The sequence below is a fragment of the Rhinatrema bivittatum genome, chromosome 5 (genome assembly GCF_901001135.1).
Source record: "Rhinatrema bivittatum chromosome 5, aRhiBiv1.1, whole genome shotgun sequence".
In the NCBI taxonomy this organism is placed as follows: Eukaryota; Metazoa; Chordata; class Amphibia; order Gymnophiona; family Rhinatrematidae; genus Rhinatrema; species Rhinatrema bivittatum.
The window spans coordinates 345,365,507-345,389,565 of NC_042619.1; the positions used below are offsets into that span (position 1 = coordinate 345,365,507).

The window sequence follows — 24,059 nt, forward strand, 5'->3', positions numbered from 1 at the left end:
CAGGACAAACAAGCCACACGGTCTCACCCTCCTCCTCCTCCTCTTAGAATTTAAGGTCAGATAGGTAACCAAGGCTGAGGAAGGTTCGCACAGCAGTGACTGTGTGGGAACATTCTCAAAGGCTCAAAAAGACCCCGTCAGTCTTTCTGAGCTCACCTTGGTGCTGTTGGATGACTCTCCCCCCTTATGAAGCTGACTTGTCTTGTCTGTGGGGACCACCTGTTACAGCTGAGTAACGTTTGCTTTTCAGTTTTATAATCCAGTGAATCGAGAGTATCAGTAATTTATTCACAGGTCTGATCCTCATTTGGTAAGCAGATTCTGTGGATAAATGCCGCAGAGTTTTTGTTAATGAATGTGAATGTTTTGACGTTATGTAAGGCGAAGCTCTCCTCCTCCTGCTGCTGAATGCAGACGAGTTCCTTTCTCGGAGGCTACATGAGAACTGATATGGCCTTCTTATTCTTTCTGGAATCAGTTATTGGCTGTAATTCTGTTTATGTTGGACACAATACCCACAAGAGCCTTTACTGCTTATCTTAAGTAGCAATTAAATTAAAACTCTTATAATTTGATTGTAAATTATGTATTAAGTGTTAATCAGTGTTGAGATTTACTAATATGCAGTAGTGTAATCTCATAGCTCTAACGAGCTATTCCCTTGTAAAACTAGCTAGCTAAAATTGTCAGATAATGCAAGATAAGTCTGTAGTTTTAATAATTTACATGTTATAAATTCATATTTTAAATCTTTAACACTTTCAATAGCTATTACTAGCAACGGTAACATGGAATAGACTTAGTTTTTGGGTACTTGCCAGGTTCTTATGGCCTGGATTGGCCACTGTTGGAAACAGGATGTTGGGCTTGATGGACCCTTGGTCTGACCCAGTATGACGTGGTATTATGTTCTTATGGTCCATAAAATTCAGAGCAGCATCGTTGAGGAATCTGATCAGTGGTTTAAATACAGCTTTCAGGAACTTGACCTTCTAGTGTGTGTGTGTGTGTGTGTGTTTTTTGATTTTTTTTTTGTTTTGTTTGCTTGCAATGTTGTCAGTAAGTTTGGTTTATAGTTATACTCAAAGAATGTGCAACGGGAGAAGGCAGAGTAGATCAGACGTTTTCAGAAAGCCAATTTGCTTCCCCCAAGTAACCAAATAAATCTGCTGTATCAGTGCAGTCTTGGAAGTTGCAGACCATTGCCTTTTCCAGTCAGAACTGAGAAACATGTATTACTGTAGTCTTCCCACACAAGACATTACTAGCTGCACTGTGCTTTAAAGGCTTTTAAATGTACGTTGGTTACAGTGGTACTCATTATGCAGCCAATATTGTAATTCAGAGTGATTCCAGAACATGTTACGTAAACACTCAGTAGTGTAGAAGACACAACAGGCATTCAAATGTACCACATTAATATTTTTTTCCAGTGCATACATTAAAGGAAAATGCAGCTGATTTATCTATTTATTGACATTTTAAGGTACAATAATCAAGAATCCTTGACATTAGAAACAGACTGGGAAATACAATAAAGAAATAATCAAAAGAGAAATTCCTTTATAACCCCCAGTGTATAGAAACGCTGATAAGACAGGAGGTTTGTTTTGAAATGTATGTTCTATTCCTCAAAATGATAGAATTTATATTTATTTTATTTTTAGAGAATATAGTCCTCTTGCGATTTGTATAGGAAGTTTTGTTCAATATTCTTTCCCTTAGTCTGTGTTTGTTTGCGAATCATTGTTAATCCATTTAATTAATTCTCCCAGGTCAGCAATTGTCCCCATTGTTCAGATGCCTGTGTATCTTTTCACTTTGGGGAAAATAAGCATACTTTAAAATGATTGCTACAAAAAATTAATTTTTGTGCTGGATAATTCATCGCCATTATTCTGAACATCCCAGACGGTGTTCTGTATTTGAGACTGAGCATGTGTAATGTTCAATTAAGGATCGTTTAGGACAGCGTTTCCCTGGTCTCTCCTGGCGGCGCACCTATCCAGTTGGGGTTTTCAGGATTGTCCCAATGAATATGCATGAGGCAGGCAATGGAGACAGTGTATGCAAATCTTTCTTATGCGTATTTATTGTGGCAATTCGTTAAAAGCAAATGGCCTGCTGGAGAGCAAATGGCCTGCAGGAGAGGGCTGGGGAACACTGACACAGAAAGTGAAGCCATTTATATATCTGGAGACCGTGTACATCAGGGGTGGATAAGCATTTTTTTTTTTTTAAACGGAGCCACATTCCTGGTGTTTGCAGCAGGGGCCAGCAGAGTCCCTCCTTGGAGCTGCTAAAATGGGAATAAAGAAGAAACACAGCGGTAACAGGTTAAATCCCACAGGCACCGTGGCAAGAATACCTTGTGGCACGTTGAAAAGAGCAAAGCAGCTGCAACAGTTTTTTTTTTGCCTGTAATACTAAGGGATAAGGTTCCAGTTCTACAGGCCAGCGATGAGGCTCCTTCTGTGAACCAGAAAATGCTGTTGCTAGAGGAGGAGCCAAGAGCGATTATATTTGCAGAAACTAGAAAGAAAATACCCCAAGGCAGAGTGAGAAAACCAAAGTGGCAACCCCTCCTGTAGCAGATTTTCATATCGCATGGGTACAGAGGCAAGAATACGTCACGGCACGGTGAGAGGACCGAAGCAACAGCCCCTCCCATGGCAGGTTACCGCAATGTAGCCCAAAACCAGATCTCCCTCTTTAGAAGGAAGATTGTCATTTTTTTTTTGGGTCCTCTCCTCTCCCCCCCCCCCCCCCCCGTCTCACTGCTTTCTTTTCCCTTTTCTGCTTTCTCATCCGGCCCGCAGATTTCTTCTGCTGAGGCTGTCGCTGTGAACAATTTGATGTTGGCACAGTACTCGAGCAGCGGGGCCTGACGTAATGAACAATTGCCCAAAATGATATGCTGACTCACGTGACAGCGAGCTATCTTCTTGGCTTGGAGAAGAGGTGACTGAGGGAAGACGGAGCTCTGTAAAATCATGAGTGGAGTGAAGTGGATAAATGAGATTTGGTTCTTTAAGACTAAATGTTCTATGAAGTTAACAAGCAGCACACTTAAAACAAATTGGAGAAAATATACTTTCACTCAACACACAGTTAGCTCTGGAAATTTCCAGAGGATATGGTAAAGGAAATGAGCATAGCTGGGTTTTAAAAAGGTTTGGACAAGTTCTTGGATGAAAAGTCCATAAATAGTTATTAACTAGGTAGACCTGGGGAAAACCACTGCTTATCTGTGGGCAATAAGCAGCATGGATTTTACTATCTGGGATTCTGCCAGGTCTGGCCACTGTTGGAAACAGGATGCTGGGCTTGATGGACTCTTGCTCTGACCTAGTATGGCTGTTCTTATTCCTGATGACCGGTCAGGGCATCAGTGGGCTGGAGAATTTGCACAAGGTAAGCAGGCCCCTCAGAAGGGGGCGATGGGCTGGTTCTGGCCTGCAGGTTGTAGTTAGCTGACCCATATCCTGGATGCATAAAAGCAGAAAAATAGATACTGAAGAGGCAGGAGTGGCACATCTTGGATATCAGTATTCCTGCCCCTGGTGTTCGGTACTGTATGCATGAAAAAAAATGTATATTTCATTTTACATATATGTATTCTTATCTAATGCTTGTTGGGAGTATAAGTATTCTTATATTTTTTTGACCACACAATGTTCTGACTAATTCTCTTGTTGTGTAAGTACTTTCTTATTGAATGGGCACAAGATTGGGTGGTGCTTTTTTTTTTTTTTTTAAATAATATAGTTTTGAATTTGAAAAGCCAACAAATTATTTTTCTTCTCTTTAGACTTTTGAAAAAATCCTTATTGCCAACAGAGGCGAGATTGCTTGCAGGGTAAGTTTCAAATTAACTCCGAACTTAATTTGCTCCTCTTGAAATTTTGTTGTAAGTCTACTTGCGTGTTGACTAGTTTTTGTGTTTGTTTTTTTTTTTTTAACAGGTTATTAAAACATGCAAGAAAATGGGCATCCAAACTGTAGCTGTGCATAGTGATGTGGACTCGTCTGCTGTAAGTACCTTTCCACCTGCCATTTAGTCTTCCCAAACCTTGAGTCTGGACTTATTAAAGGGCTAAGGAACACATTTTTAGATGGATTAGAAGATAAACACTATGATCGTTAAGCCATGAAAACCAAACATACATAGGAGGACAGCGAGGCAGAAGTTTATCGATTAATTTTAACCTTCCCAAAGCATCTAATTCCAGACCATGAGGATCGTTTTTGAGAGTTCTGCTTTTCCCTTTTATTTTCTTAATACCTCTGTCCCCTCGGGGAAAATATTCCCTGAACATTTGTTCCATTCTCTGAACATTTCTGTTTGGGAAGAGGAGGATTAAAGTACAGGACCAGCTCAGTGTCCCTCCTGATGTGGAATTACTTTGTAGCTCTGCAGACACGTTGTTTTTTTTTATTTATGTATTTTTAAAAATATTTGTATTTTGTGGTAGATCCCATGATAGTAGAGCTTGAAAGTAAGTCTTGATGGGGAAAAAAAAAAAAGTAAGGGTCTGTTGATTTATTTAATTTAGGGATTGCTTCTGTAAGTTTTTCCTCTCATTTGTCTGTGAGAAAAGCTTAGTCAATTATTTGTCGTCATTCGATGCAGTGTGAGCGTCATGGGGACAGTTCGGTTTGTGTGCATGTGAATGGGGGACTCATTTGTAACTCTCTCGATTAAAGGTTTCCTTCCATTTTCCTCTCTGCTGTTAATGTCCAGTGACTGAGCGATACTGGCAGCACAGTTCTTCTTGGCGTACGGGGTTCTTGTGGCTATGTGGGTCCTGGAGAAAACTGTAATCTGTCTAAGCTGCGATACCTTTCATTATTAGACCAACAAAAAAAAAGCAGGACGGTCGCTGGACAAAACAGCATCTCCTGCTTCCCTTTTTGGGCTCAGGTGCTCGCAGACTGACTCAGAAAGGTAGCTGTGGTGTTCCCCAGGCTGGCACCTAGGGTGACCAGCTGCCTCGCCCATTCCTTGCCACAGTCCTGCGTGTCCGTCTCGTCTTCCTATGAGCACTGCACAGCAGAAAGCAAAGAGATAAAGCGAGTGGCAAAGCTCCTTTCTGTGGCTCGCAAACTTGAACTTTTTCTCATATGGTTTCTATGCATTGTTTAAAATCTTTGGTTCACTCCCGAAATATGTCACATGCATCTATTTCGAGGTTTTGCTCTGTATGTAAAATTGGGCAGCCTGAGAAAAACTTCCTATTTTGTGAACAATTAATGGGTCAATATAATTTAGTGCCTTAAGGCTAATGCCGTGTTACTATGGTTAATGCAACATTAGCTTTAAAGCACTTGCGTGTCAGACTGAGTTAATGTTAGCTCATTGTGAACGTTTGCATTATGTTGCATGCAAAGCAATTTATTAATATTCAAATAGGTCGAGCAAACCTTGCATGAAGTAACGTGATTTCTTTTAACCTGCAGGTAACTCAGAAGTTTAACCACTCCTTGCATAACCCAGTTTTTAGGTCTTGTTCACTGTTAATACTTTTCAAGAGCATTAATCGTTTACAGGGAAAGGGGCAAGCCCTAAATATTCAGGATGCCTCTACACCTGAATATTGGTTTTTGTGGGAAGAGCACTTTTCCTATGTTGTTAAATCTAAGAAAGGTGCTTTAATCAGGAAAACAAAATTTAAAATTGTCAACACACAGGAAGTTCCATCGGTGTGATATCAAAACCCCAGATATAGGGCCCTCAAATTCTATGTGTTCATTTATCCATGATGGGTTAAATAATCTAAACTCGCTGTGCTATTGCAAAAGTCACAGGAACTTTTTACCTGTGGGGTTTGCACCAATAAAGCAAAATGATGCCAGTAATTTTCCTTAGATTACTGTTTAAGGAAATAACTACACACAGAGATTTGTTCTTGCATATTCCGTGCATAATGTTTTGGCTCAAAATACACACAGTTTTGAATAATGAGAACTCTGCACGTTGTTCAGTGCCTGCCCTCTCCCTGCCTCTGGGACTTCCTCTGCAGGTAAACATAGATCCGGTGTTCAACCAGACACACGCTTCTGCTTGCAGACAGGATGGGAAACTTTTGAAGGATAGAAAGAGTAAGTAGCACAGTTAAAAGTGGAGAAATAATTTTTTTTCACAATGCACAGTTGGGCTCTGGAAGCCATTGTTGGACAGTGTGGTAAAGAGAGCATAGCTGGGCTTCAGAGAGGTTTGGACAAGTTCCTGGAGAAAAAGTCCATAAGCTGTTATTAACTGGGAGGCCGATACAGTACAGTGCACTCCCGCGGAGCGCACTGTTAACCCGCGTTTTCGACGCACTAGCTTTACCCCTTATTCAGTAAGGGGTAATAGCACGTCGAAAACGCGCGTCCAACACCCCCCCCCCCCCAAAACTAATAGCGCCCGCAACATGCAAATGTATGTTGATGGCCCTATTAGTTATTCCCGTGCGATACAGAAAGTAAAATGTGCAGCCAAGCCGCACATTTTACTTCCAGAAATTAGCACCTGCCCAAAGGGAGGCGTTAATTTCTGTGATATTAAGTTGGAGGTCCCAAAAGTTAAAAATAATAAAAAATAATAAAAAAAAAAAAATTTTAAATCGGCCCGCGGCTTGAAAACCGGACTCTCAATTTTGCGTGGCTGTCAGCGGGTTTGAGAACCAACGCCGGCAAAATTGAGCGGCGGCTGTCCAACCCGCTGACAGCCGCCGCTCCTGTCCAAAAAGAGGCGCTAGGGATGCGGTAGTGTCTTTTTACCAAGGGCCCTCATTTTGAATACTGAATCGCGCGCGCAGGAGAGTGGCCTGTGCGCTCGCCCGCTCTCCCGCGACTTTTACTGTCTCGGCCTGTGGGTAAACTTTTGGGAAAACCACTGCTTGTCCCTGGATGTGAGCAGCATGGATTCTATCTATTTGGGATCCTGCCATGAACTTGGGAGCTGGATTGCCACTGTTGGAAACTGGATACTGGGCTTGCTGGACTCTTGATCTGACCCACTATGGTGTTTAGTCACTTTCAGCTAATTAACAAAAGAACATATAAAGAGTTTTTAATCATGTTAGTGCCATGAAAGGAGCATGAAAAAAAAGGCCAAAAGTGACTTGTATGTCAACAGATAACTTTCTCTTGGGCTCCTATCTATCCTTTTTTTTTATTGCACAATCAGAGAAACATTATTAAGACAAATGCCTTGTTTTCAGTTATGTCCTGGAAGCACTAAGGTACGCATAGATGGTCACTTACCTAAGATCACAGAGAGTTTTATTGGCCATGGGGAGACTTCTCTTGACTCCTAGTTAAGTGCTTGTAATTCAGGGGTGTCTAAATCTGGTTCTGGAGGGTTCTGCCAGTCTGGTGTAGAGGCAGCCAAAATTGAAAATCAACGGGGGTATGTGGGAAAACTCAAGTTTTGCGTGTACTCTTATCTGCACTCGAGGTACTCGGGGGGGGGGGGGAAACAGGGGCAGGGAATGAATTTATGTGCATTCCTGAGATTTTCCAAAGAATATGTGTAATAGTGCGCACAGAAAGTTACACCTGCTCCAAAAGCAGAGCGTGACCTTCTGTACGTGCCTGCGCCCATACTGGGGCAATATGTGAATTTTTCAAAGCACACGGGTGCATAATACTTTGAAAATTTGGGCTGAAGTCCACGGGCTGTTTGAAAATATGCAAATATAACCACAGCGAGCATTCATGATATCTTGAAAATGAAACCTGTTTCTCCCCATCAAGGCCTGGATTTGCTAACCCTTGCTGTAATCCTCCCTGCATGGACTCTTGTTTGAATTTGTTTTATAAAGATTAGTGTTCTTTTCTCCTCTATCTATCTATCTATCGGCTTTTATATACCGGAGTTCATGTACTCGTACATACCGCTTCGGATTTACATAGTATTACAGACTTGTGATGGCCTTCTCGCACTTATCAACAGCGTTTCCAGGATTGAGTTACTTGAACTGTACACGTAGCTGAATTCCATAGTGGATGAAATATTATGATCCTGCTTGCAGTGATCATTCACCTTTAGCAAACTCGCTTCTTCTGGAGCACAATTTAATTGTCTCTTATTGCCATTGTTCTTTGATTATAGTGATCCGGTTTGACCTGAAATATTTCCATTTTGAAAAAAGACTTTTTAAATTTTCTGAAACTGTATTCTGATGGAATTTGATGAAACAATTACGTTTTGAAACACGCAGAGAAAAGTGCCCACGCAGTTTGGAGCTATGTGAACGGTACAGATTAACGTCTCCTATACCTGCCTTGCTGACAACACTTTTGTGAATTTTAAATCGCATCAGACTTGTAAATGCAAGAAAATTGTACATGTAGGAAACACTACCTCATGGGGCCTTTTCAATTTTATGTAATGTATGGTACATCTACAAAAAAAAAAAATAAACTTAGTGAATGTGACATAGCAACACGCAGAGAAGTTTTTATTTCTTGTTTTGTTCATAAATCAGCACAGCATGACTGAAGTTTCTCCTTTTGAAAGAATGGTTTGGGCTTGGTAATTGAACTGGAGCCTGCCAAAGTTGATCATTATAAACAGATTCCACCATATTGACAGAGATTCACTTTTTCTTACTCTGCTTATAAAAAAAAAAAAAGAAAATTCTTGAAATCAGCTTGACTATTTGATCAAGTATACTGACCAGCTTGGTGGGCTTTATGTCCAGAACCATCTGCCATCTATACAGTACTGCAGTGATGTGGCTTGTAGAGAAATAGTTGCTGTCAGAAATATTTGGATTGGATTGAAGCCAAGAAACAAAAGAAGTTCACACCTTTGCCTCAGGTTTTGCTTGAGCCTAAATGTCCTGCGTTTCCTACATCTCTGCAATCAGTCTGGTCCTTTCTCTTGCATTAGATCATGTTCTGCATAAAGTGCTGACATTCATCAGTGATCTAAAAGAGTATGAACAATTTTTTTTGAAATTCTCTTGTCCATTGAGATGATGAATTCCTTAGTATATATATTGTGGCTAAAATTCCTACAAACTCATGGCTAGCCATGCCTGCCATTGTGAATACAGGTGCAATTATTTTGATCCTTATCCAAAGCCCAGGCAGGCATAACACGGAGACAAGGAAATTTGATAAAGAAGGGTTGCAATAATAGTGTGTATGTCTAAAATAGAGATGCATAACTTTTCCAAAATATGTGCAAAATATAAACAATAGGATAAAAAAAGAGATCTTGTAAGATCAAAAGAAAACCAAAGGTTTAAAAATTCCCAAAATAAAGTCTCTCATCCCTCCAAAATATGAAGTTGATATTCTGAAGAATCTAGCTAGCAATACAACGTTTCATGGTCCACTTCTATCCCTTGCTTAACACCGGAATTGGATAGTCTAGAACTCTAGGATCTAGAATTTTTCACTGAGTTATGCTAAATTAGCATTATGGAAATGGCTTTGTTGGCAGGAAATCTGATTGGCTGGTGACGTGTAATTCTGTTAGAAGTTCTGGAGTCTGTCGAGATAACCAAATGGCTTCTTTAGTCTCTGGGTTATCTGATCACCAAGTCAAACCTGGTTCCATCTCAAAGCTTGGTTCAGGAAAAGTGTTTGATTGTCAAAAATCTGCTTTGCTGATGAGCCTTAAAGGTCTCCCTTTCATCAGGAGTAAACATTAGCAAGGTCAGTTCTGATTTTTCTTGGGCACATGGTTGATGCAATGCATATTTCCTCTGACTCAGCTGCACATGCAGAGCCTTCAATGGGGCCTCCAAAGCCAATGGGTTCAGCTCTGTCATGAAATCTCCAAGACCCGTGGGATGAGAACATCCCATCAGTGATGGATGAATCTGGAGGTTCTAAAGGTGAGTCTCTCACTGGACATCCCACAGCATCAAGTGCCTCTGTCTACTCATATTGCCACCAAGGGGTGGAGGGCATACACCAGTGCAGTGTTGACACAAGGATCATGGTCCCTGGTGGAGAGTGAACATTAGAAGTTGCCGTACTGGGTCAGATCAAGGGTCCATCAAGCCCAGCATCCTGTTTCCAACTGAGGCCAAACCAGGCCACAAGAACCTGGCAAGTACCCAAACACTAAGAAGATCCCATGCTACTAATGCCAGTGATAGCAGTGGCTGTTCCCTGTCAGCTTGATTTATAGCAGCTAATGCTATAAATCAAGAACTTATCCAAACCTCTTTTAAACCCAGCTACAATACCTATGGCATGCAGCTCCAGGTGGTTGATTTATGTGTTTTTCGCTAATGGCTTTCTCTCAATCTGATCTAGATAGACAACCAGGTGGCCATATTCCACATAAACAAGGAAGGAGGTAAGAGCTCTTGTACTCTTTGCCTGAATGCACTTCAGATCTGGTTGTAGGCAAGACATCACAATGTCCATCTTCTGGGAATCCATATGGTTGGTAACACTCATATTGTTACCAACCATGAGTGTTCTTTGGATCAAAGGGTTGCAGATGATTTGTCAGTTATTAGGAATGCTGGTGATCAACCTGTTCACCCCAGAAGAAAACAGAAAAGTCAAGAGGTTCTGCTCCATGCATCCAAGCAGCTACAGTTCAGCTCCCAATGCTTTTATGCTAGACTAGATTATCAATCCTATGTGTACCCACCAATTCCTCTATTAGCCATGACTGTCCAGAAGGTCTTTTGGGAGAAGTTGAGGGTAATCTTTATTGTACCATCTTGATCATGACAAATCTGGTATCCATATTTCATTTGTCTGTCAGTTCAGTCTGTGATCCCTTTGTGAATGTCTCTGGATCTTATCACACAGGAGAATGGCCATCTTCTATCCAAACCTGCCATTATAAGCCCATACATTTTGGATATTGAATGTGCAGTAGTCTCTTCCAGGGTGCCGGCCTGCGCAACTTGCTCCTGCTCCAAGGACTAGTTAGGATAGGGATAGGGGGAGGGCAGGATAGGGGAAGGGAGGTTAGGCTATGGGTTGGGAAGTTCCTCCCAGTCCGCTCCTTAATGGAGCGGACTGGGAGGGAACTGGGGAAGGCCCTGTTGCGTCACCGTGAGTAATTGCAAAAGTGGACCCCTCCTTGCGCACACTGACCCAGCATTTTATAACATGCGCGCATCCATGTGTGCTCGCTGGGTAGCGGATGCACATGGATGCATGTGCGTAGGTTTTGAAAATCTACCATACAGTGTTAACATTAAATAGGCAGCAATATTCTGTGCCTGGGGTAATGGGGACTTAGTCTTGTTGTTTACTTCTCTTCCAATAAAAAGTATTTTGAAAAAAAAAAAAGAAAAAAAGTAAGAGAAGAAATTGATCTGGTTCTCAAAGGAGGTGGCTGATAAAAGCAAAAAGAACAGCGTTCAAGAAATATAAAGGATCCCAATTAGAGGAACACAGGGAAGCATATCTAGTGAAACTGAGGGAGATGAAGAAAGAAATCATGAAAGCAAAAGGTCAGGTGGAAGAAAGGATTGCCAAAGAGGTAAAGTGAGGTGACAAAATATTTTTCAGATCTGTCAGAGAAAGGAGAAAAGTCTGAAGTAGTATAGTGAAATTGAAAGGTACCAGGATCAACGTGTGGAGAGATGAAGAAATGGCCGAATTATTAAACAAATAATTTGGCCATTCAGTTCGGTGTTCACTAAAGAAGACCCTGGAGAAGGACCGACACTAGTTAACAAGACTGTGGATGAGAGTAGAGTAAATGAAACTGTTTACAGAAGAGAATGTATGGGAAGAGCTAGGAAAACAAAGTGGACAAGGCCATGGGACCAGATGAGGTTCATCCTAGGATACTGAGAGAGCTGAGAGATGTGCTGGTGGGTATGCTGCATGACCCGTTCAACAGATCCCTGGAAACAGTGGTGCTGCAAGATTGCAGAATAGTGTAGTGGTCCTGCTTCACAAGAGTGGGAGCAGAGAAGAGGCTGGAAACTACAGGCTGGTTAGCCTCACCTTGGTGGTAGGAAAATTAATGGAGACTCTGCTGAAGGAAAGGACTGACTACAATCTGGTGGATTGCTCGACCTGAGGAAGTATGGATTCACTAGGGGAAGGTCCTGTCAGACAAATCTGTGATTTTTCTTTTGATTGGTTGACTAGAGAATTGGATCAGGGAAGGAGCTCTTGATGTGATTTACTTGGATTTTAGTAAAGCTTTTGATTATGGTTGCCCATAGAAGACTCAAACAAAATGAGAAGCTTGGGAGTGGATGCCAAGGTAGTAGAGTGAATTGCAAACTGGTTGACTGACAGGAGATGGCGTGTAATGGTAAATGGAGCCTACCTTGAAGAAATGGTCTTAAGAGGATTGCCACAGGGATTGGTTTTTGGACTTATTCTGTTCAGTATCTTTGAGTGACCTGGTGGAAGGGATAGAAGGTAAAGTTTGTCTATTTGCAGATGATACTAAGATCTGCAACAGCGTGGACATGCCTGAGGGAGAAGAGAGAATGAAAACTGATTTAAGAAAACTTGAAGAGTGGTTGAAAATTTGGCAGCTGGGATTCAGTGCCAAGAAGTGCAGAGACGTGCATCTGGGGTGCGGCATTCCAAAAGAGCTTTATGTGATGGGCGGAGAGAGACCTTGGCATGATAGTGTCTGATTTGAAGATGACGAAGCAATGTGACAAGGTGATAACTAAAGCCAGAAAAATGCTGGGCTGCATAGAGAGGAATAACCAGTAAGAAAAGAGGTGGTGATGTCCTTGGTGAGGCCACACCTGGAGTCCTACGTTCAACGCTGGTGCCCATATCTCAAAAAGGATAAAGTCAGGATAGAGGCGGTCCAAAGAAGAGCAACCAAATAGTGAGGGGTCAGCATTGGAAGACTTATGAGGAGAGGCTGAATGATCTGAATATGTACACTGTGGAAGAAAGGAGGTGCAGGGGAGATATGATACAAGCCTTTAGATAGCTGAAAGATTGTAATGATGCACAATTGTTAAACCTTTTCCATTGGAAAGAAATCAATAGAACTAGGGGGTCATAAATGAAACTGCAGGGAGGACGACTCAGAACCAGTGTCAGGAAATATTTCTTCATGGAGAGGGTGGTGGAGGCCTGGAATGCCCTTCCGGAAGAGGTGGTGAGGACGACAACAGTCAAGGAATTCAAAGGGGCATGGGATAAACACTGTGGATCCCTAGAGGATGGAAATATAGAAAAATGTGCATGGGGGTAACTTGCTGGTGTGGCAATTGCTACCCTTAACAAATAAGCCTTGATACTGTTAATGCAACACCATCATTGCTCTCTGCTTCATCAGCAGTGAGAAATGGGGAATTAGATTCAGACAGCAAACAGTGAGGGCCCCAACCTTTACGGTTTGGGGAGCAAATAAACACGGGAATAGCTAACTGATGCGGTGCTTACTACCCTTAATCACTAAGCCTGATACTTTAATGCAACTCCAACATTGCCCTCTGCTTTCACTGCAACAGTTAAGGGAAATTGCATTGAAACAGCATTCGAGGGCTTTGGCTTTTACAGACTGATAAGCTAGGGGGTAACCCGCACAGTGCAGCAGATACTGGCATAAGCTTGCTGGGCAGACTAGATGGATCATTTGGTCCCTTCTGCCATCACATCTGTTTCTGTGACTTCATATTTTCAGTACCTGCAGATAAAAATGTCTTCAAACTCCCTATATCAACTGATAAACAGGCTGTGGGTACATATAAAAAATGGAATATAAATAAAACAGCTTCAAAATATATTTATTTTATATGCCGTCATTCCAAGTAAAGATTACACCGGTTTACAAAGTAACATTCATACTTTAGGTCAATACATACTTTGGTTTGACATATATATTAATATAACACTAAAGGGGGTCATGTGAATCTACAGGGATGTTCTTATATATCTTATATATCTCTCTACACCCCTTCCCTCAAATCAGCACATTCAACTTATACCAGAGGAAGAGCTTTCTCCGTCACCGGCCCCACCCTCTGGAACTCCCTCCCCACCTTCCTACGCCAAGAGACATCCCTCCACATGTTCAAGAAAGGAGTCAAGACATGGCTTTTCCGACAGGCCTACCCCGACTCTAACCAAACTTAATTTCTCCCCCAGATCCACCCGCCCGATTTTTCTCCACCCGCTCCCACACCACCCATCCCCACCCCCTCTCCCCCCCCCTAGCCATCCCTAGATCCTTAGGCCTCCTGGCCGCTATCATCTCCCCGAGTACACCTCTCTCTCTTTTGCACCTCCAGTTTACCCTTAAATAAACTATATCCTAGTGAATACCCTCCCTCCCTCCCCTTACCCTGCCCCCTGCCTATCCTCCCCCACCGCTCCCTCCCCCTTCCTCCCCCCGTTATCATTGCTCCTTTGGTTCTCTTTGTATTCTGATTTTTGGTTCTGTTATTAATGTGTTGTTGATATATTGTTATATTGTTTCATTGTATTTCCCGCCTGAGTTCTTTGTAAACCGGCATGATGTGCTCCACGAATGTCGGTAAATAAAAGTTAGTAAATAAATAAATAAATATCTTAACTGAAGATATGGTACTTTGGGCCAATAGAATGTTGATTCTGTTTAATAATTTACGTAATCATAGGGGAGTTGTCATGAGTTATTTTGTTATCTCGTCACTTAATATTGTCTTTGTTCTTGATATTGTTGACTCGGGATTCTAATAGATTTAAGTTAGATTATAGGTGTTTTTTAAATATCTGTATGCAAATGACAGAATGTATGGCATTAAAGGAAGATAGGTTGACATAATGGAAGGAGGATAATCAATGGGACACTGTGATACCAGGGTACAAATTCTCTCGACATAGGGCAGATAAAATTGGTGAAAGGGTGGCACTATATGCTAAGGATAGCATAGTCAGTATGTATTGCAAGAAATAAACTGCTCTCTGGTATCCTTAGGGATAGAAATTCTGTGGGTAAAAAAAAGAAGAGTATAGTAGTAGGGATATTTTACTGCCTGGCCAGGATGAGGAAACAGACTGCAAAATGCTAACAGATTAGACTGGCTAGTAATATGGGTGACATAATTATAATGAGACAATTTAATTACCCGAATATTGATTGGATAAATGTTACATCAGGGTATGCAAGGGAGAAAAAGTTCCTAGATACCATCTATGAATGTTTCATGCAGTAGTTGGTCATGAACCAACAAAAGGGGAACCTATATTAGATGTAGTTCTTGGGAGAAAGCAGGAACTGGTGCAAGAGATAAAGGTGGTGGATCCACTTGGCAAGAGTGATCATAATGTAATAAAACTTGATTAAAATCACTGGAGGGTGAATACTAAAGAAAAACTACAGCAATAGCAATTAACTATGAAAAGGGAGACTATGATAAAATTAGAAACTTTGTTAGAAAATAACTGAAAGAAGCAATCCATGTAATTAAAAACTTGTAGGTGGTGTGGACACTGTTAAATTACAATCCTTGAGGCCCAGACAAAATGTATTCCATCCATTTAAAAAAAGTCAAAGAAAACTAAATGACTGCTAGCATGGTTTAATAGTGATGTGAAAGAGAAAATTGACGTCAAAAGGGCATCATTCAAATGAGGAAAGAGCAGAAGCACTGGCAAGTTAGGTATATAAACAGTAGTTAACCAGGTTAAGAGAACTTGAAAGGAGACTGGGCATTTAAATGGCAGATGTAATTTTAATGTTAAGTGCAAAGTAATCCCAACTACTGATCCATGATGCTAGGTTCCTTGTTAGGAGTCAACACCCCAAAAAAAAAGGACCTCTGATTCCTTGTGGACAATACCTTGAAATCTTTGGCTCAGTCTGCAGCAGTGAACAAAAAGGCAAATAGAAAGGAGTTACTTGGAAAGGAATAGAGAATATAATGCCCTTATATAGATCAATGGAAGAACCACACCTTGAGTATTATGTGCAGTTCTGACCACCCTACCTCAAAAAAGATATAGCGGACATAGAAAGGTGACACAAATGGTAGAAGGGACAGAAAAGCTCTCTTACGGAGAAAGGCTAAATAGGTTAGGGCTCTTTTAGCTTGGAAAAGAGATGACTGAGGGGGGATACGATTGAAATTTACAAAATCATGAGTGGGTTGGACAGGTAAATAGGGGATGGTTATTTACCCTTACAGATAATATTAGGACTCGGGGGCACTCCATGAAACTAGAAATCTGCAAATTTAAAACAAATTGTAGGAATTATTTTTTCACTCAGAGCACAATCAAGCTATGGAAAAAGGTAACTAAAATAGTGGAGCTTAAAAGAGGGTTGGACAAGCTCCTGAAGGAAAAATCACGAGCAGTTATTTACCAGATAGACTTTGGGGGAAAGCCACGCTTATCCCAGGGAATGAGATGCAAGAAATAGATCAACTGCTGGGGGGATGTGACGGGTACTCGTGACCCGGGCTGCTGGATCTTATGGAGCTTGGTCTGACCCAGCAGGGCACTCGTGCGCTCAAGTGAGAGCCCTAGGGACTTCAGTGTCTTATCTAAGGGCCACTTCCTTTGAAGACATTTGCAAAGCTTGGCCATTTGTTTATGCTTTTGCATTCCACTTATGTCTGTACAGCGCGTCCTGAGGAGATGTCAGCTTTGGACAAGCAGTTCTGTGCAGCCTGTTTGATTTTCTTAAAAAAAAAAAGATGGTAGTTCCCTCTCCACCCTGTGGGTTCAGGTTGCCCTTTATTACTCTGTAGTGCAACCCTCAGTTGGGATGCTCTACGTTTTATGGCTGATTCATGCTACCTGTAAAGGGGGGTCCTCCATACACAACAGGCTGAATTAGCCATATTAATACCCACTTGCCTATCTTGCTGAAACTGAGAGGCTCTCGAGGCAGTGTGCACACATGGGAACTCGTGCATATGCTTAGTACTGAGCTATAATTGCCGAGTCTGTGTCTGAGCCCTTGGATGACATCACCTGTATGCTATGGCTAATTCATTCTGCTCTCTACGGAGAAAGCTGTTTACAGGTAAACAAGCTTGATCTCTAGACTAGCTGGTGCTCTGTGTGAAAAATAAAAATTATTTATGCATTCATTTACAGGAAATATTCTAACCTATGCCCCACTGCCCCATCACCCACCGCTGTCCCTCTCCCCTACTCCCATGCTTTACCTAGCACCAGTATCCTCTCTGACTTCATGCGCATCTGGGCCAGCTATCTCCTGACCCTCTTTTTCTCCCCTAACCTTACCAGCTCAAATATCCCCTAATTTCTCCCCCAACCAGCCTCTCCTTTCTCTGTCATTCACAGTGCTGTGTGGCAGACCCCCCACCATTACCTCTACCCCGCTGCTCCATCCTCCCAGTAGGCTGATAGTCATAAGGAAGAGTCACTGTGGTGTCTCCCTTCCAGAGTTCCTCCTCCTTCCTTCGGTCTACGTCTTCATGCTGGTGGCTTTTCTAGTACTGCTTCAGATTCGTGGTAGCAGTGGCTCCTCTTCCTCCAGAGCTCCTCTTGGCTGCTTCCATTTACTTGCATCTGCTTCATATGATTCTCTCTTTAGCCTTTTCCTTTGAGTCCGTTTGGCTCTGCCTCCACTGTGGACCATGTTGTGCTTCTGCATGGCGTCTCGGACCAGAGTGAATTCCTTCTGGATGCAGCCTGAACCAGGATGCTGCTGATGGGCTTCTGCAATGGAGGAGCTGCTGGCATGGCACCCACATAGGTCGCATGCTTCAAAGCTCAGCCCTGCCGGTTAACCTATTGAACTGCTAGCGAGAAGAATTCCTGACATGCAAATTCAAATACCAATGCCACAGAGTTGATTTATGTTCCTGATCCTCAGCTTATCCGCCGGTATATAATTGCATATTTCCTGTTTGGAACTTTTCATGCTGTGTTTTTATGCCAGAAAAGTGATACTGTGCTACTTAACACCAGACATAATTGCATATATATACATGCTTCTGAAATACTATGTTTTAATGGCCATTGAAGCCCTATGTTAATGAAATATTTTGAGATACAAATTAATTTCACAATATATTTTGAGTTAACATTTAATAACTGTTGGTTGATTAAGTATAAATTGTTATACATGAGAAAGCAAAATAGATTATCTGTTGGAGCAACTTATGAATTTGATGCTTAAGCGTTTATATTTTTACAGTACTGCATCGAAGAATAATTAACAATTTTTTTTTAAAGTTCTGTACTTTTCATAGTTAGTGTTGTATAATTCTCTGACTAGTATTGAGACTATTGTTCTTAGCTAGTGCTTGGTAAAAGGACTTAAATATTGACCTAGATAAGGAGGACATACAATGTTGCCTTAAGGATGTTCATTATTCTGCAAATGTCGTCTTGAGAGAAATAATTTCAAATTACTCAAAGAATAATTATTTCTTTATTGCAAGTAAGTAGAGCTGGATATGCCAGATTTAGGGCCGGATTTTTTTGGGGTGGGTTAGGATAGGGCTAGGGGGTTGGGTAGGTTAGGGGAAGGGGTGAGAAGGATAGATTAGGGGGTAGGGAAGTTCCCTCCCAGGCCGATCCTAAATTGGAGCAGTCTGGGAGGGAACTGGGGAAGGCCACAGGTGTCGGCGCACGTAAGTTGCACTAATGTGCACCCCCTTGCGCGCGCAGACCCCTGATTTTATAACATGTGCGCGCACACATCTTAAAATCTACCCCTATGTATTGGAAATGTCAATGTGATAATGCCACCTTGTTACATTGTTTATGGTATTGCCAAGTTATAAATCAATATTGGTGTTCTCTTTTTGGGGAATTGATGAGCTTGGCCAAAAAACCGACCCCCAATGATTGACGCATTTTATATACTTGGTCATGTATCTGCATCTGATTTCATGATGAAGCGTAACAAAGTATTCTTACCTACATTTCTTTGCCAACAATGTTGCTTTATTGTGTTGAAATGGCTGGAGAAGCATTCTGCAAACTTGTCTCTCTGGCAATCTAAAATGATTGAAATGTTGAACATGGAATTTCGTATGGCTTTTATAACTATTGAAATACAGAGAGTGATGTTTCATTACACATGAAATCAGTTTATTTAAAAAAAATCTTCAAGAAAACAAAAAAAATTCCAATTCTGAACTCCATATCAACTCCGATTCCTGCTATCCATATACTCGCTGGAATTATATTTTGGGAAATACTGGCTATGTCTAAGAATATCTTATCTCACCACCTTGTTGATTGGAGACTGATGATTTTGTTGTGTTCGAGGAGGCTGGTTGGGGTTGGTGGTAGTAGTTATTGTTCAGGGTGAAAATTGGAAAAATGCATGACAAAGATAATTGTAAATGCTACAAACTGTTGGTTATCTTAAGTTGAATAAAAATATTTGCAAAAAAAAAAAATTACACAAAGTTTTTTGATGTTAAACCTGGGAAGGGAAGACTGTAGGTGTTGTCATGGACAATACTTTGAAATACTCGGCTCAGTGCATGGTGTTGGTCAAAAAAGAAAATGTTGGGAATTATTATGAAGGGAATAGAACATTAAAATAGAGGATGTCATAATGCCTCTGTACCGCTCCATGGTGAGCCCGCACCTAGAGTACTATGTTTAATTCTGGTCGCAGCATCTCAAAATAGATATTGAACTGGAAAAGGTACAGAGAAGGGTGACCAAAATGATAAAGGAGATGGAACAGCTCCCCTGTTTGGAAAGGCTAAAGAGGATAGGGCTGTTCAGCTTGGAGAAGACGGCTGAGGGGAGGATATGATAGAGGTCTTTAAAATCATGAGTGGATTAGAATGAATACATGTGAATACTTTAAAATAAATAAAGATTAGGGGACACCCCATGAAGTTAGCAAGTAGCACATTTAAAACAGAAAATTTATTTTTCATTCAATGCACCATTAAGCTCTGGAATTCATTGCTGGATGATGTGGTTAAGGTCATTAGTATAGCTAGATTTAAAAAAGGTTTGGACAAGTTTCTGGAGAAGTTCATAAATTTGTTATTGGACAGGTAGACTTGGGGAGAGTCAATATTTATTGACGAGCATTAGCAATATGGGTTCTATTTACTGTTTGGGATCTTGCCAAGTACTTGTGACCGGGATTGGCCATTGTGGAGACAGAATGGTGGGCTTGATGGACCCTTGACCTGACCCAGTATGGCAATGCTTTTATGTACATCTGCCCCAAGATGGTAGACTACAAAGCTGTCCTAGATAAGAAGAGGTATATTACTAGCTATGGTCACACACTGTGGCTGGCAGCTGAGATATATATATACAAGCAGTCTGCTTGGGCTTTCCCCTCCATCATCTACTATATTACTATGTTATACCTACTAATGTCCTCTATCCCCTGCTAACCCAAGTCAAAAATACTGATGTGGATAAGGAGCAATAGATATCCTACAAATGATTAATTTGCTATGACTGGCAGCTGACATACATTTTTGACAGTGTAGATCAGAGCTTCCTAAACCTATGGGAATCCCACACCCAACTGAGTTTCCAAGGATATCCGTAATGAATATGCATGAGATAAATTTGCATCTGCTGGATTTCCAAGATGTGAAAACTTTTATCTCAGGCATATTCATATAAACATCCTGAAAGCCTGATTGGCTGTGGAATCCCCAGGATAGGTTTGGGACGCTCTGGTGTAGGTTTTTATATCTGAGCAGACTGGATGGACCGGTTGGTCTTTGTCTGCTGTCATTTTTTGCTACTGTGTTAAATATTCTTAGGTTCTGAAAATGATGATTGAGGTCAGGCACATTTTTATTATAATCTTTAGCTCTTCTGAAATGCCTAAAAGGATTCTTTAAAAGTTTGATAAATGAAGAAAAAGCTAACACTTAATTGAATCTGAACAAAAGAAAGCGTAGCATAAAGCAGTGAATAAAAGATAATTTTATTTGGCATTTTTAACACAGTAGGGAGTCTATCACCAGAGAATATAATGAACTATAAAAGACTAGAAAAATCCCATGGGAAAATAATGTAAATTACCTGCCTAGTGAGATATTTAGGTAGGTTAGATATGGATTTTGTTTGAAAGTCAGTATCAGAATAGTCTATATATATTGAACTTCTCTGAGTGCAATATGTGCTTTTTTTTTTCACCCTGATTTATCTGTATTTTATTATTTTTATAAACATTTGATGATATGCCTTTACCAGACAGGTCTCAAGGTAGATTATAAATTTATGCTAAAAATTTCTTGTGATTCATATTACAACTTTCATAGGGGAGTTCTGGATCTTAGCATCATGCAACTTTTCTGTGGTATACGTAATAAGGTCTGAAGGCACATAGGTTGGGAAACACTGAAATGGTGTGTGAAAAGCTAAACGAATAGCACACACATGCTAAACCGAGAAGCCCAGAATTGGGGGAGGGTGATGGTCAGTGCTGACTGAAAGAATAGGAAAGTAACTAGACTTCGGGAGTGGAGGTAGAAAAAGGTCAAGGAGAAGAGAAAAGGTCTGGCTTGTCTTGTATACTTTCTGTGTAATACCTCTCCTTTAGTTGTCCACTTTTACAGGTCTGAGGGTGAAGGGGTAACTGCATTTGTCTGTCCTTCTACCTTCTGTGTAAGCTTGGGTCTTTGAAAGAGTGGAATGAGAAGACATGATTGGGGAGAGCATGGAAAGGGCTTGGACAACCGTTGATGTGCACGGGGATGTGGGACACATGAGACATGAATATGTAGGTAGGTCTGTCAGGGAGGAGAGGGGAAAAGGGTTGGAAGTGAGAGAAGGAAAGAGGAGGCTACAGAAAAGAGGCCTACACATGTATAGGGAGAGGGTGGTAGGAGTGCTGGGGAGCAGCCAGAGTGCAGGATAAACCCCACACAGCCAAGACTAAGTCAATTGCACATTTAGGAATGGGACAGGGGCAGGAAGGGATGGGAGAAGGGAAAGGGATGAAATGTCATTCCTCGACCTCACAGCTTGGATGTGGAGTGCTCAGTGATGGCCAATCTTCATTTACCATCAGAAATGAGACACTTAGCTTTCATCTAGAAAGCTTTCAACCAGAAAAAACTGTGCCTTCAAATGGAAAAGATTTTACATCTGATGCCAACAGAATTATTCTGACCCTTTTCATGTGAGCTTCCCCAACCTTTCCTTGCTTCATCTCTCTAATTCAGGCCTCGCCACTGCCTCAATGACAGTACATCTGAGCACCATTGTGGCTTGCCATTCCTTGTTTGACAACAAACCAATCTCCACAAATCCGTTTGTGTCTCATTTTATGAAAATAGCCTGGCCTATCAAACTGTTGATACAGAAGCTTTCTATTCCATGGGATCTCAGTGTGGTCCTCTCTCAATTCCTTTCAAAACATTGGAATCTGTTCCTTTAAAGTTCTTGACTTGGAAAGTTCATTTCCTCGTTTTATAGTCACCTTGGCAAGAAGAGTTGGTGAACTCCAGGCTCTCCTCTACTACCCTCCATACCTGCAGACCTGTTAGAACAGGGTAATTCTTTGAACTGATCCAAAATTTCTATCAAAGTTTATCTCAGCTTTCTATATGAATCAATCTGTTGTACTACCTACCTTCTTCCCAAGGCCCCATGCACAAGAGGGAGAAAAAGCCTTCTATATTCTGGACTGCAAACAGGTCTTGGCATAATTCAAAAGACATACTCATTCTTATTGTCATGCTAACCAGCTTTTCGTCTTGTACAACTCTAACTGTCTTTGAATAGTGATCGCCAAATGAACTTTATCCAGTTGGATAGCATAATAAAGCTCTGGAATTTGTTGCCAGAGGATGTGGTTAGTGCAGTTAGTGCAGCTGGGTTCAAAAAATGTTTGGATAAGTTCTTGGAGGAGAAGCCCATTAACGGCTATTAATCAAGTTTACTTAGGGAATAGCCACTGCTATTAATTGCATCAGTAGCATGGGATCTTCTTGGTGTTTGGGTAATTGCCAGGTTCTTGTGGCCTGGTTTGGCCTCTGTTGGAAACAGGATGCTGGGCTTGATGGACCCTTGGTCTGACCCAGCATGGCAATTTCTTATGTTCTTATGCATCTATTGCTGCTATGATCTAGCAGAATTTCAACTTACAGACTCTGTGAAAGCTGCTCAAGTACGAGCTATGGCTTCCTCTGTTGCTCATCTCCGAGAAGTACCCATTGAAGATATCCGCAGTTATGATGTTGTCTTTAGTCCCCATATTCATGTCCCATTACTGTCTTGATAACATTTCAAAGATTGACAGATTTGGACAAACAGTTTTGTGAAGTCGCTTCTTGTTTTAGTCCATTTTCCATGGTGAAGTCCAAGTTGCTTACTCAATAATTGATCCGCTGCAACTCTGTTTGGGACTCCCTACATATAATGGCTAATTCAGCCTACTTATTGATTCAAAAGCATGTTTGCTTACTGAAACAGTGTTTTCCTTAGTAGGGTGAATTAACCTTGGAATACCTGCCTACCTCCTTAGAGAGTCGACTACACAGCTACGTTCAGATCTTTTATTGCCTGAGGAGGCTCGTGAGGTAACGTTTGCATGGGAACTTTTACACATGCTCAGTAGAGCTCAAAGCTCTACAGCTTGGAGAGACAAGTCCGTTTGGTGCCACTGGATGATGTCACCCATATGTAATGGCTAATTCATCCTACTATCTGTGGAAAACACCATTTACAGTAAGCAAACATGCTGAACAGCTTAAGCACTGTATACCAAAGGATACTTAGGAATTTTTTGTGATGTCATTATGGGGAAGTTACCATTTTGAAGAAATAGCTGTAGTTTAACATTGGATAAATTCTATTACATTCATAAAATGAAGACATTTGCTTCATTTGGCAAACTCTGATACACTCCCGACAGATGCAAATGTATTCTGCCATCTTAGGCTCAGTTTTTGTATGTTTAGGGTTTATTAGTAACAGCAGAAAGGTGACGTTAGAGGTCCCTGCTTTCTGACTTGCTGACCACAGAAGTGGTGTGAATACCTATTAGAACATTTACCTATTAGAACATTTACAGGTAGATTTTAAAAGGGTACACGCGCAAATGTACACCCAGTTTTATAAAATCAGGGGTCGGCAGGTGCAAAGGGGTGCACAATTGTGCACCTTGCGCGCAACGAGCCGTGCTGCCTCCCCCCCCAGCCCTATGCTAACCCCCCCCCCCCAAATGTTTATCATACCGT

At 41.3% G+C, this 24,059-nt stretch overlaps 1 protein-coding gene across 3 annotated transcripts in view; it reads left to right on the forward strand.

Annotated features, from left to right (window-relative positions):
• The window catches only part of PCCA (propionyl-CoA carboxylase subunit alpha), a 714,772-nt gene that overhangs the window by 52,245 nt on the left and 638,468 nt on the right, over positions 1-24,059 (forward strand). For all 3 annotated transcript variants that reach the window (XM_029604503.1, XM_029604502.1, XM_029604504.1), the window contains 2 exons: positions 3,812-3,859; positions 3,966-4,034. In XM_029604503.1, the coding sequence (XP_029460363.1) occupies positions 3,812-3,859; positions 3,966-4,034 (117 nt within the window). The remainder of the gene's footprint in view (positions 1-3,811; positions 3,860-3,965; positions 4,035-24,059) is intronic.